Genomic DNA, 15,032 nt, shown 5'->3' with positions numbered 1-15,032 from the left:
TCAGACATCTGTCTGCACTTTCCTCAGTGGATTAAAAGTAAATTTGATTAATAAAAAAATAAGTAAATGAGTTGGTGCTGGCAGTCTGACGAGCTGCTCTCAAGTTAATTTCCTCTAACTAACTTCCAGAGGTGACGGAAATGCTCAGGGGATGTGTGATTCTGTCATGAGTGATAAAAGTTTTGGTTGTTAGCAAACTTTCTGTTGCTGTTTTCTTTTTGCCACTGCTGATTTTTCTGACTACACATCTCTGCCATCATGTGGTTCAGATATAAAAAATATATATATATAAAAAAATATGCAAGCTTTATTGAAATAGTTGAATTTGTTGCCTCATATACTGTAGCTATAGAACAGTGATTTACTGCTGCCACTACGAAGGCATGAAGTGAAAAGGGAAATGGAAACAATGCCATAAACACCATAAATCTTGTGATGTTTAAAACCAGTTTGAGTTGTTCACTCACTGGTTACTGTACAGGGTCTCATCAGGCTCCAGCAGTTCTCTGCAGCCTGCTTCATTTTCTCTGCAAACAGGCAACATCTATTATTTATTTTAAATCTATTTTTCTTTTTCTTTTTTTCTCTTTTGTTTATTTATAAAGTTGGTATTTCAGCAGTGTTTCTTTTTCCCCCAAAAATATAAATCATGAAAAATTCCCCCAATATGTGCCTGATGCCAAAGATTTCCTAGAGCACACATCCTCCACCCCCACCTGCTGCTTAATGTATTTCATGCCATGTTCAGACAGAACCTCCGCCTATCGCAGGTGTACATTTAATCTAGTGATGAAAAGTAGAGAAAGTAGAAAATATAAATGACATATCGGTGGAACAGCCGATCACACAACGGCAGGACAGTAAAACACATCCTTACAAAACAAATCAAGGTTGGAGGAAGCACTTTTCATTTGTAATCCAAATTGCAGACAGCTCTATTTGACCTCACAGAGTGTGGCGAGATGGCAAGAGAGAGACAGCAAGACATTCATTAAAGGTGGCTCTGAATTTGGTATTGAGGCAAAAAAAAAAAAGGGATGACTGGAAGAAGTCGATAAAACAGTACTGAGTAGAACATTATCAGAAGATTCACGTGGATACTGAGTGGATGCAACTGTTATTAGGGGAGAGAGAGAGGCAAGGAAACAGAGGTCATTGAGGGAAGATTAACAGGTAAATTTAGCCTGAAAACAGAAACCCATACTGTAAAGACCAATGCAAGCACAAAGATGACCATGACTTTTGGCACGTTTGCTGTCCTTTTCTTCCCAGCGTTACATGATCTGTCACGACTGCTTTCTAGCCAATAAGCTGTATAAAAGTAGCACAGAGCATGTGGAGTTTGGCAAATCATACTAAAGAGGATCGACAGATTTGCAGCTAGATAAAGTGGTAAAACTACACCCCTTTGGAGCACGAGTTGCAAGCTCCATTCCCACTCGGTATCCAGTAAGTGTCCTGGCTAGACCCCCCATGCTAAAACTAAGCCCTGGAATAGCGCACCTACGTCGGCAGCCTGTCCGCAGCTCGGACACAAGCATTTCACTACATGTTGTACTGTGTATGTGACAAATTAAATTTGAATTCAATTGGTCACCTCTACCGACAGTGCAGAGCTGTGTGTTCTGCAGTAATACAACATCTGTCACTGCAAACTTTGCAACAATATTGCAAAAAACCCGACTTACTCTGCATCTACTCTCCAGTACAGTCGTTCTGTTACATTATTTTTTTTTAAATGTTCTATTTTAAAGAAATCTTACGATGTGTAGATGATAGATAATTCCAGCAGCGCATTATGTACAGGCCCAGGGTCTGATTATAATAATCTCAAATTAATTAGGACACTTGCTTTAAATGCTTTTTTTAGATTTATCAAATGTCAGTTGCTGAGCAGTTCTTACCTTTCAAAGTCACTAATCGTCTTCTGCTCCTGTTCTCTCTTTCATGCATGTTAAGAGCTGTTATCATTCAATCCACACAATACAGCTACCTCTAGATGGAAGCCCTAATGTGCTGCGCAGGAACAGTTTATGTGATTGGACACATTCGCGGAGCTGTTTGAAATGCTGCATTTTAAATTAACCGCCACTTAGCTGCCGTGTGCATGCCGAAGTTTGCTAATGTCGATTTGTTGATCTTTGCAGCATGAATCACAGATTTGTGATGGAAAAAACAAAGATGTGTGAAGTGTGCAGGAGAAAACTGTGACAATCATTCCTGAACTATTGAGTGAGAATCTTAGTGGCAGAAGAAATGCACGGCTGCAAACAAAGAATGAGCTTGCTCTATATTATCATCTATTAAATGCTGTTAATTATTGATCTAATTACTCTAATTACACATGTTGGCCAGAACAGGTGCCCCATTCCTGTCCTGGCCAACTTTAACCTCTGGAAACAATTAGGGGAGTTCATCTTGATGTCAGTTCAAGAGGTGGGAGTAAATCTACACTGTCGTTTTTAAAAATTATTAAAGTTTCAAACCAGTTTTCTACCTAACAGGTAGTAGGTGTAGTGTAACACAGATGGGACTGATGCTCACCTCTCTTTGTGAATTTGTTAAAAGTCTGGCACTCAAGGTTTGAACTTGCTAGAGGCAGAAGATGGCCTTTTGGCTTAGCCCCAAGTAGAGGGAATTTCACTAGTACAGATATGACAGGATTGCTTTTTCAAAGGTCCATTTGAGTTTTAAAAAATAAAATAAAATTCTTCAATGGTAGCTGTGGCTCAGGAGCTGCAGCGGGTTGTCTATGAACCGGGAGGTCAAAGGGTTGATTCCCCAGCTCCTCCAGTCTGCATCTCAAAGTTTCCTTAGGTAAGATATTGAAACCTAGATGCACCCACTGGTGTGTGAACGTGGGCACGGCTGTTGGACAAAGTGCTTAGATATAGAAAAAACTGTGTGTGTGATTGAGTGAGCGAGACCGGTAGTCAGAGTAGAAAAGCACTATATACTAGTCCAGTTATCAGTCGTGACCTCTCTGAAAGGTCACGACTGATAACTGCCCCTTTGATCAGTTCCTTGACTCAGCATTTTCTTTTAATCTGTCTCTCAATTGAGCTGAAAGCCAAACAGGCACACACAAACACATCTCATTATTACACCATAAAATATTTAATATGGGAAGGGTCCCCCGGGCCACCAGAACTGATGGATCCATGAGAATAGCTGAGCACAAAGTAATAAATAGTGCATTTTACAGTGTTTGCTTAGCTACATGACAGGAACCATTAACCGAATAAGCAGTAGCAAAATTTTCCACTTGGCGTTCACACATGCACGCACACAAACACGTCTATCTGCAGCTGATCACCAATCAGCAGCCAGAGTGTAGTTGTGCTTGTATCTTGAACAGCAGATTGTGCAGTGCATGTGCAGGCATGCTACTGACGGCTTCGATTAATGAAACCTGATGAGGTTTTGTGACGACTCTTGACATTGTTTACTTCACCCCATCAAATCTGGTTTCTGATCTGCAAGGATTCCTCATTCTGGAGGACAACAGCCTTGCTTCCAGCTCTGTTTCTCCTTTCTCACAGTGATGCTGCTTTCATGTGCATAATTTGAAATAACTGATAGAAACAAGCCCAGTGGAGTCTTTTGAGGATTGCAGAATGCCTGCAAATATGGCAGGAGTTCTTACTTTTTGAGTGTTTTAATGTTTGATATTGGGTAGTTTTTGGATTTATCCCGCAGGTACTGGATATATTTTGGTGTTTGCTGTGCTTTTATCTACCAAAGCTGAAAATGTCTTTAAAGTTTTATCTGTCTTTATAAGTGTTATCTTTATAAGTGTAGCTGTGGAAGAAATACGAAAACCTCAAGAGTAAGACCAAGCTAAAATAAAATTGTCAGTTAAAATCCAAAATCCTTCAATCACCAGAAGTAGAAATTATGCAGTAATGAATGTATTTGAACATGCACATTCAGTTCATTAAATTTTATGTTGTAGTTGATCTCCACAGCACAGCGACAGTATGACACTTATTCAGATCTTGTTTTTAATTAAAGAGATGCATTAGAACAAAAGTAGTGCAAATATTTAAAAAAAAAAAATCTAAAGCTTTAGATCTGTAAAAGGGGTAAACTTAGGAGTAATTGTAACAAGGAGTTATAGTTCCTTTTCTCACCCCAACCAGTCACAGCAGATGGCCCCGCCCCTCCCTGAGCCTGGTTCTGCCAGAGGTTTCTTCTTGTTAAAAGGGAGTTTTTCCTTCCCACTGTCGCCAAAGTGCTTGCTCTTAGGGGGGTCATGTGATTGTTGGGTTTTTCTCTGTATGTATTATTTTTGGGTCTATCTTACACCGTAAAAAAAAAAAAAATCCTAAAAAAACAGTAATATTCCGGCAGCTGGGGCACCAAAATAATACCATAAAAATACAGAAAAAAAAGGGATTTTTTTTCAAGTGCTTTTAAACATTAAATTAGGAACATTTTAATGTGATTAAACAATGAAATTACCTATAAACAAGGTCAATGAATGCGGCAATATGAATAATAATACTGTAATAATAATAATGTACAGAAATATACAGTTAACAGTTGGTTGAAATAATAATGGATGGCATTCATATAGCGCTTTTTGAGACCCTCAAAGCGCTTTACAATTCCACTTTATAATTCCCCTCTGGCCATCACCAGTGGGTGGTAGGTGAAGTGTCTTGCCCAAGGACACAACGACCGAGAGTGTCCAAACCGGGGCTCGAACCGGCAACCATCTGATTACAAGGCGAACTGCCAACTCTTGAGCCACGATCACCCTAAATAACAATAATAATAATTATTATTTGAATTATTTGAAAAGTTTACAAGAATCATTTTATATATTTTTCCATAGCATTACATTTGAATTTAACAGTTCGATCTTTCAAATAACGGACAAATATTTGTGAAATTATGATACATTTGTGAATATATTTTAAAAATCTAAATATGCATGTGTACAGACAAATACATTTAAAAAACAAGAAAAATTATGTTTTATTACATTTAAAGTGATTTTACATTAATTTACAAATAAATAAAATTAATTTAAAAATAAAAATAAAATAGTTCCATCCATTTTCTTAACTGCTTATCCAACTCAGGGTTGTGAGCAGGGATTTGGTGTGGCATGTTGGGGTGGAGCCCATCCCATTAACACACATTTATCATATTTTACTTTAAGTCCACAAAGACTTAAAGTAAAATATGATAAATGTGTATATATGGGTGCTGTATTTAGCTTAAACAAGTATACAATAGAGATTCAATTTTTTTTAGAAGGAAAGTTTTTATTTTATTTCACTTAATGAATAGTTTTACACTTCCGTATAACACGCAACCACAGAAACCGTCGATGCTCCAACTCTTAAAAGCTGATTCTACAAGTCAAATTATTTTTAGTGCATTTTAATATACAACACGATCTTATTTTCTCCATAAATGTTTTTTTTTCCCTTTGAATCTAGGACGTAAACATCAGAAATGTCAGAACGACTAGATTTCTTGTTGAACTCCTTGATCACCTGTGCTGTGTGTGGTTTCTAGTAAACTGCATTCACTTATTCATTCATTCACATTCATTTATTCTTGCTATTCTACCTTACCTCTCAGTAGCTCCATCCTACTTTTAGTTACTTTCGTTGCCATCCTCACTCTCAAAAGAGTATGGTGTTAGACGCTTCTCAAAGGCAACAGATTTGAATGAGACGGGTCACCCTCCTCCTGCCATCCAGAGGCTGTGGGTCTTATAGCTGTAAGAAAGTGGAACATGTGGCCTACTTTTACACCAGGTTAACTAATGTGATGATTGGCAGTATAAATTAGTCTGTTGTTTACCAGCCCAACCCTTCAGGAGCCCAACACTGATTGCACAATCATAGTTTTTTTGCTCCAATGCTACAGTCGGAGTCACAGCTAGTCTGACAAGCTTTTGTTGTTTTCTGGTGGCTGAGTTTATGTATTTTTTATCACAAACACTAGCGGTCTACTACATCGATTTTAGGCTTAATGGATATAAAAACATCCTTTCGGGAGCTGTATGCATGAACACTAGCTCTGCCAATTGTCTTCATGACACAGTCATAGTGATTGCTCTCTGCTTTCTCTTCTCTCTCTTTGCAGACAGCAACTTTGTTCTGGGAAACGCCCAGGTGCAGTCACTCTACCCCATCGTTTACTGCTCTGATGGTTTCTGTGAGCTCACTGGTTACGCCCGTGCCGAACTCATGCAGAAGAGCTGCGCGTGTCACTTCCTGTACGGCCCAGAAACGAGCGACCGGTCAACGGCCCAGATCCAAGGAGCCCTGGATGAACGGAGGGAGTTCAAGACTGAGCTGGTCTTCTACAAGAAGGAAGGTGACCCCACATGAAAAATCTGTGTGTGTGTGTTTGTGTGTGTATACGTTTGTGGATTTAATACTACTTACGGAGGAAAATGAATATTTACTCACCTGTGATTCAACCATAAAGTAAAGGTGTAAAGGTGACTACAAACTTACAGCTGCTGAGGGAGCTGATGATAAAAAACAAATTGGCTGTTTTTAATAATAATGGATTGGATTTATATAGCGCTTTTCAAGGCACCCAAAGCGCTTTCCAATGCCACTATTCATTCACTCTCACATTCACACACTGGTGGAGGCAAGCTACGGTTGTAGCCACAGCTGCCCTGGGGCAGACTGACAGAAGCAAGGCTGCCATATCGCGCCATCGGCCCCTCTGGCCAACACCAGTAGGCAAGTAGGGTAAAGTGTCTTGCCCAGGGACACAACGACCAGGACAGAGAGCTCAGGGATCAAACCAGCGATCTTCCGGTTACAGATGCGATTCCCAACCCCCTGAGCCACGGTCGCCAAGTATCTTAAAAGAAGATATTTAAGAAAAAGGTTGGAGCGGTGGTAAATAAAATATTCAGAATTATATTTTCTTTCCATTCTAAAACCAGGTCAACAGACTCCAGTCAGGTCAGCTGCCGGGATGCTGGTGATACCCTTCTAAATTGTAAATCTCACATGTGCATGCTGTTTAAGTTTTAATCTTCCTAGAATGTGTGCTTTCACTGCAAGCTGCTTTGAAACCCACCCCCACTTCAGCTTTCTGTGCCAGCGAAGCGAGTTGGCTTTAAAAAGTTCAAAGCCATCCAGGCCTTTATTTCATCAAGACAAATAAAATTTCTTGGGGTGATCATCGACCACAAGCTCTGTTGGAAGCCACACATTACTTATGTTTGGGGGAAATTGGCACGGGGCATTGCCGTCCTGGGGAAAGCAAAGCATATGTTGGATCAGAAAGCACTGCACATTTTATACTGTGCTTTACTACTGCCATATATGAGCTACTGTGTAGAGGTCTGGGGAAACACATACAAAAGTAACACACAAACAATAACTATAATACAGAAAAGGGCCATTAGATTAATAAATAATGTGGGGTACAGGGACCATACAAATGCACTCTTTGTCAAAATGCAAGCTATTAAATTCCAAGACTTGGTGAAGCTTAAAACAGCGCAAATAATGTATAAAGTAAGAAATAAATTGCTTCCAAAAGAAATCTGTAAATTGTTCATAGAAAGAGAAGGTGGGTATAACTTAAGGGGGAAATGGAATTTAAAAATACAAAGTGCTAGAACAACTTTAAAAACGATGTCTATCTCAATTGCAGGAGTTAAATTATGGAACAGTCTAACAGAAGAAATAAAAGACAGTCAAAACATAAAACAGTTTAAAGTAAAATATAAAAACCTAATTTTAAATAAGTATAAGAATGAAGAAAACAGGGTTAACCCAGGACGGTAATGTTGCTGGTAATGGTGTTGTGGTTCTTTTTTGGTTTTTTTGGTTTTGGTTTGTTTGTTTTTCCATAACTTGTGTATCTGCAAATATACACATTCTGTATTTATCATATGAAAGAAACTATACTGTGGTGGGACTTGCTAATTTCTTGTTTTTGATTGATGTATGTTTTGTTTTGTTTTGCTTTATTTTTGTTGCTGTTTGTTGTTGTTTGTTTAATTTAAGACAAAAAAACAATTAAATGAATGAGAGGTAAAACTTGAGGGGGTAGGGACAAATAAGTAAATACTTCTGCCTACTCCTTTTCAAACAAATAATGGAATAATAGTTTGTAATGATTGTGAAGGCACATGTTTGAAATGTTTGAAATAAAAATGAACTGAACTGAACTGAACATCTGAGCAGAGGGTCTACTGAGAAGCCATTTATCTTTTTAAGAGGGAAATAAATCTGGGAGTCATTAGCATAACAGTGGAAAGAAATCCCATGTTTCCTAAAAATAGATCCAAAGGGTCGCAGGTATAGGGAGAAAAGAAGGGGGCCTAAAACTGAACCCTGTGGGACCCCACATTGAAGAGAAGCAGCAGCAGAGGATACAAACTCACCAAGTTTCACAGAGAAAGTTTGCTCTGCCAAATAGGATCTAAACCACTCCTAACACCCACCAACTGCTCTAAACAGTAAATTAAAATGTTATGATCCACTGTATCAAAGGCAGCAGTTAAATCTAAAAGCACGATAATAACACACCTGAGTCAGGTGCTAAAAACACATCATTAAAAACTCTTAAAAAGGCAGATTTTGTACTATGCAAAGCTTTAAAAACCAGATTGAAAAACTTCTAAAATACAGTGTTCTTCTAAAAAGGACATTAATTGCTTGTAAACTACCTTTTCAAGAATTTTTGAAAAAAACCCAACTCAGTTAGGCCTGTAATTTGCAATAATATCAGGATCAAGAGCAGGTTTCTTGAGTAGACGCTGAGTTACTGCATGTTTAAGCTTCACAGGTATAACAACAGAGGACAAATTACTATTTACAATGGATTGTACAAATGGTAGTATTAATATATTTTAGCTGACCAAAGAGCTTTTTTTCTTGCACCTCACTTGTTTCGTTGTCACAGTCTTAAGAAGTCAAAACTCAGCAACTAAAAACAACTGATTCTGGCTAATGACAATTAGCTAAACGAAGAAATGAAAGATTAAAAGTGTGCCGAGGAGAGAAGGAGAGCAACAGCCAAGCAGAGAAATGAAAAACTTAAGTGAAACAAAGCTAGTGAAAGGCCAGACATTCATCCACTCATTAATTGTTAATGAATCAATGGTGTGTGCGAGCTGGCACAGGGGCAAAGGCTCAGTCAAATAAATAATAAGGGGAGTGGGTGACATATAGATAGAAGAGTAGCACAGGGAGATGAGGACACATCTGCTCCTCTGAGATATAAGGCTATAACAACAGAAGGTTATAAAAACTTGTTTCCCACAAATGCACACGTCACAAATTAGAAGCGTTTCGTGCTTTTATCCGCTCTTCACTAGCTCTTATTAACATTTTAGCAGTTCTCCAGAGGAGCAAGAAAAAAACAAACACATTTATATCCAGTTGGCTCACTCAGATCATGACAATTCTCTTCTAAGCACAATTTTAGCACAATTTCATAATGATTATTTATTCACTGAGCACATAGTCATAAAATACCCCAAGCTTCTCAGTAATCCCTTTAATAACAGGTAAGTAAATGGACGGGAACAACTTTGAAAAACAAAACTGCAAACTGATCAGTGTTGCAATAAAAGCACTTTTCAGGTAATATGAATTATTTTGCTCAAGCAATCACAAAACAAAGACAAATGGGCAAATAAGCAACGGTACCCTAGATCAGCGGTTCCCAACCCCCGGGGTACATTATTGGTCGTTTGGTACCAGGTCGCGAGAGTTGAGGCTCGGGTGTGAAATGGATGGTTTTCTGGATTTTTATCGGTTTTTATCGTTAACTCGGTTTCCCTGGGTCTTTTCCCGTGTGTTATGAATAAGTCTAAATCAAAACATCCTACTTTGTCAAAACATCCTACCATAGCGTAAATTTATAGTAAACCTTACGTGGTTTATGCCTCCATCGTACATATGTATAGGTAGGACGTTCTGACGGCCAAATCACACTATCAAAACGTGCTTCCTGCTTGTATTTATTTAGGTACAAGTATGTAGTGCAATATTACTTTCTTCGACATAACAACGGAGAGTGGTGCCCACTAACTGCAGGAGGACTAAAATTAATTGACAAGGTTTACGCTGTACGCCAGTTTACAGAAGTTTAGAAGCACTAAATCAAGACTTGAAATATGACTTCAATTGAGACTCCAAATTGGAGTATTTTTGCACAAAAAACAAAACGCATGTCATGGTTTGCCAGGGCAAATGTGGGGGGATGTGGGGAAGGAGGACCCAAAATGCAGGACTCTGTGCGATGAATGCAGTGCGTTTATTTACAGTGAAGTAAATAGTACACAATCAATACATCCCCGTGCGTTTCCAACTCCCGTGCCGTGTCTTCTCCTCAGTGCTCATGCTCCGTGTCTCCGCTCCCGTGATACGTGTGCTCGCCGCCCTCCCGTTCCCGCACTCCTGCTGGAAAATCCACAGAGGCAGCCGTTAACACACAACTAAACAGCGATAGACTAGCACTCACTGATTTGGCTGAAAACACTGATGGGTAGTCACTCAACGATCCCGCCGGAGAGCGCTCCACCACACTCTAAAGTAGCTCCCCCGACGAGGCTTGATCAGCACCAGGTGTGTGTGAAGAGCCTTGGATGTGACCGGTCTGCTGGCAGGGCCACACCCACCAGTGCCTATCACGACCGCACCCACACACACCTGCCAATACACAAACAGGGAGCACAGGAACAGCAGCAATGCAGAAGACACACACCTCAAATAATAATAATAATAATAATAGTCCACACTGCTCACGGATCCCGAGTCCCCGGAACCAGGTCCGTGACAATGCATGTTAGCTTGAAAAGTTAACAAATTGACAACAGCTTAAGGAAAACAAGAATCAACTGTAATAAAGAAGTAAAACATATAACACTAACCTTCTTTTGCACACACGAGATCAGGGTAGAATCAAATAATAGGCGTGTACTATTAACACAGAAATCATGGCCGTTTTGAGTTGTGCGCATGCGCAGTAACAAGTTACTTGATAGGTGGGGTGTTTTGTCAGATCACCAATACTGGTTTTATTTTTTTTGTATTTATCCGCGACACCTTAAAGGCCGGTCCGTGAAAATATTGTGGGACATAAAAACAAAAAGGTTGGGGATCGCTGCCCTAGACGATCCTTGATGTCATAGGGTGAGAGGCAGAGGGAGCCATGATTCCTTTCAAGTCAATAATTATTTGCTAATATATTTGAATCGTTGCCTGTTTAGCTTGACTGTGAAGTTAAAAATAACAGTGACGTCCACATGTTTTATATATAATTTGGACAAATTATTGATTTAACAATTTTAGTTCCTCAAGGTATTCTTCAAAATCCTCGTGCCCTGCATGGATCAGAAGGCTCAGTGGATAATTCTGAGGAGATCAGATGTGAGGCATGGTAGCTGTTGATAGGCATTCATACTCAATTTGACAGATCAATCTAAACAAATACAAATTAAAAGCAGAGCTCAAAAGCAGACAGTAGTGCCTCTTTAATGCTTTCCATGCACTCTTTATGCTGTTGATTTATTATTCTCATTTCAGTGATTTCCAAATAGGCCCCGTGTGTGTTGGCACTAAATTGTTTGCTTCTATCAGATTTGCCAAAAATGTTTTTGGCAAACTTCATTTTTTACTATAAAGACCAAATTTTCTATGATCAGCTCTCCAAACATAAAGAGAACCTGTTACTTTTAAAATGTTCTAACTTGTATTATAAGTTATCCTGATATCATCATTCGAGTTAGGCAAACAGAGGTAGAACAGAAGAGAGCACATGCTGTTTCCAGCACTGTTGTTTACTGTCGTGTTCCAGTCAAACAGGGACAAATCTGGCCTCAATATGGCTTATGTTTTTATTGAAGAAATCCTCTTCCTTGTTTAAATGTATTATTTACATACATGATCCCCTTATTATTCTGGCACAAGTCTCAGAGCTCCAGGAAACAGTGTGCACTGTACCAGTTGCAGCCCATCACATCACAAATCAGAGCTTTAGATGGGTAACAGAAAACCAAAGCAACAAGTTTTAGCCTGATTTCATGCATTTATGTGACAGTAAAGAGGGCTTAAATGTTTTATTTGGTACCCTTATATAAGGGACAAGGCTGGTAATGCACTATTCACCTATTGTTCTACTGTCAATAAACCCCGTGAAGATTATCTGAAAGTATCGGAACCATCTGTGTATACTGGTTCATGTTACACACGTTTTATTTCAAGTCAGTCCCACATACATCAATCTCATCATCGTTGTTGCTAGGCAACCAAATATGTATTACTCCATGAGGAAGTGCTTTTAAAAGGATAAATTACATATTTGGGCCATTTTTAAAGATTTACGTACTCGAAAAATCTGTTCTTGGATGACATGAAGGAACACAACTAAGATTTATTTATTTAAATGATTAATTATTATGGAACATATGCTTTGTACAAACTGAATGTATACCAGTCAAGTACATTTCATTTGACCAGTTCTGTGGTGATCTGGTGATTAAGTGTATGAACACTGGTAACAGAATAAAATGTTTTACAACAGTACATGTAATCAGATTACTTATTCATCATTTTGGGCATAAATATTTTTGAGGTGGAAGAGCAGCATTTTTGAGACCAGCTGTGATTTTTAGGATATTTCTACCATGTATGTATCCAAGCCTGGTGTTGATTACTTTTTAAGATCACTTGATTTTAGAACTGATTTAGCTCGAGTTTAAATACATTTCTGATAGTGTCAACACATAGACAAGCAGCTTTAATTATGCTATTTCATCTATATTTGGCAGTGATCACAGCCCTCGGTAAGGCAGCCAGGCGACTCTCCTGTAGTGAAGGTGTGTGTGTTATCTGTGGGCCACCACACCTCCTCAACACACCATGTGTATTCTGAGGGTTTAGATGGCAAAGCAAATCCCTCTATGCTGAAAGAGCAGTGTGAACATACTCTCATAATACAATTAGGTCTGCTCTTCTCTATTCTAAATTAGTAATAACTAAGATGTGATTGATAGTCTTTGAGCTTTAATTCAAAAATGATAAAAACACTCCATTTATGATTACAGATATTTTTACATAGTTTCTCCATTTTCACAGACTCACAAGTAATTGAACAATTGACTAATGACTAGGTCTGAGGTAAGTCCAAAAGCCTGAATTTGCTTTTGATGGAAAATGTCAACAAGAGCTTTGTCCATGGGAAGGAGGCCAAGGTTAGACAAGACAGAATAAACCTAATCAAGAAAAAACAAAAAGGCTAAATCAACATTTTGGTACAGTGGGTACAATGAGAAAAAAAGGACACCTTAAGAACACCTTCATGTATGAAAATATAGAGGGAGTCAATCTGAACCTTTACAGGGAGTGCAGAATTATTAGGCAAATGAGTATTTTGTCCACATCATCCTCTTCATGCATGTTGTCTTACTCCAAGCTGTATAGGCTCGAAAGCCTACTACCAATTAAGCATATTAGGTGATGTGCATCTCTGTAATGAGAAGGGGTGTGGTCTAATGATATCAACGCCCTATATCAGGTGTGCATAATTATTAGGCAACGTCCTTTCCTTTGGCAAAATGGGTCAAAAGAAGGACTTGACAGGCTCAGAAAAGTCAAAAATAGTGAGCTATCTTGCAGAGGGATGCAGCAGTCTCAAAATTGCAAAGCTTCTGAAGCGTGATCATCGAACAATCAAGCGTTTCATTCAAAATAGTCAACAGGGTCGCAAGAAGCGTGTGGAAAAACCAAGGCGCAAAATAACTGCCCATGAACTGAGAAAAGTCAAGCGTGCAGCTGCCAAGATGCCACTTGCCACCAGTTTGGCCATATTTCAGAGCTGCAACATCACTGGAGTGCCCAAAAGCACAAGGTGTGCAATATTCAGAGACATGGCCAAGGTAAGAAAGGCTGAAAGACGACCACCACTGAACAAGACACACAAGCTGAAACGTCAAGACTGGGCCAAGAAATATCTCAAGACTGATTTTTCTAAGGTTTTATGGACTGATGAAATGAGAGTGAGTCTTGATGGGCCAGATGGATGGGCCCGTGGCTGGATTGGTAAAGGGCAGAGAGCTCCAGTCCCACTCAGACGCCAGCAAGGTGGAGGTGGAGTACTGGTTTGGGCTGGTATCATCAAAGATGAGCTTGTGGGGCCTTTTCGGGTTGAGGATGGAGTCAAGCTCAACTCCCAGTCCTACTGCCAGTTTCTGGAAGACACCTTCTTCAAGCAGTGGTACAGGAAGAAGTCTGCATCCTTCAAGAAAAACATGATTTTCATGCAGGACAATGCTCCATCACACGCGTCCAAGTACTCCACAGCGTGGCAGGCAAGAAAGGGTATAAAAGAAGAAAAACTAATGACATGGCCTCCTTGTTCACCTGATCTGAACCCCATTGAGAACCTGTGGTCCATCATCAAATGTGAGATTTACAAGGAGGGAAAACAGTACACCTCTCTGAACAGTGTCTGGAAGGCTGTGGTTGCTGCTGCACGCAATGTTGATGGTGAACAGATCAAAACACTGACAGAATCCATGGATGGCAGGCTTTTGAGTGTCCTTGCAGAGAAAGGTGGCTATATTGGTCGCTGATTTGTTTTTGTTTTGTTTTTGAATGTCAGAAATGTATATTTGTGAATGTGGAGATGTTATATTGGTGTCACTGGTAAAATAAATAATTGAAATGGGTATATATTTGTTTTTTGTTAAGTTGCCTAATAATTATGCACAGTAATAGTCACCTGCACACACAGATATCCCCCTAAAATAGCTAAAACTAAAAACAAACTAAAAACTACTTCCAAAAACATTCAGCTTTGATATTAATGAGTTTTCTGGGTTCATTGAGAACATGGTTGTTGTTCAGTTGACTAAGAAGTCAACGTTTAACTGCTTAAATGAAAGCTGCAAGTTTACACTTTGCTCACATTTCTTCTTCACTCCTGGTTTTGACTCAGTGGGTTTCTAAACCACTCTGTATTTAACCATTAATTCTTATTGATCTCTGGCTCTTTTCTCCTCACTCCCCAACCAGTCACAG

The 15,032-nt window shown here is 39.2% G+C and overlaps 1 protein-coding gene across 1 annotated transcript in view; it reads left to right on the top strand.

Moving 5' to 3' along the window:
* kcnh3 (potassium voltage-gated channel, subfamily H (eag-related), member 3) overlaps positions 1-15,032 on the top strand; it is a 189,788-nt gene that overhangs the window by 121,321 nt on the left and 53,435 nt on the right. Inside the window, exon 2 of the mRNA XM_026143940.1 lies at positions 6,109-6,342. Coding sequence (XP_025999725.1) covers positions 6,109-6,342 — 234 coding nt within the window. The remainder of the gene's footprint in view (positions 1-6,108; positions 6,343-15,032) is intronic.

The sequence above is a fragment of the Astatotilapia calliptera genome, chromosome 16 (genome assembly GCF_900246225.1).
Source record: "Astatotilapia calliptera chromosome 16, fAstCal1.2, whole genome shotgun sequence".
Classification (NCBI taxonomy): domain Eukaryota; kingdom Metazoa; phylum Chordata; class Actinopteri; order Cichliformes; family Cichlidae; genus Astatotilapia; species Astatotilapia calliptera.
This window is presented reverse-complemented; position numbering and strand designations above follow the sequence as displayed.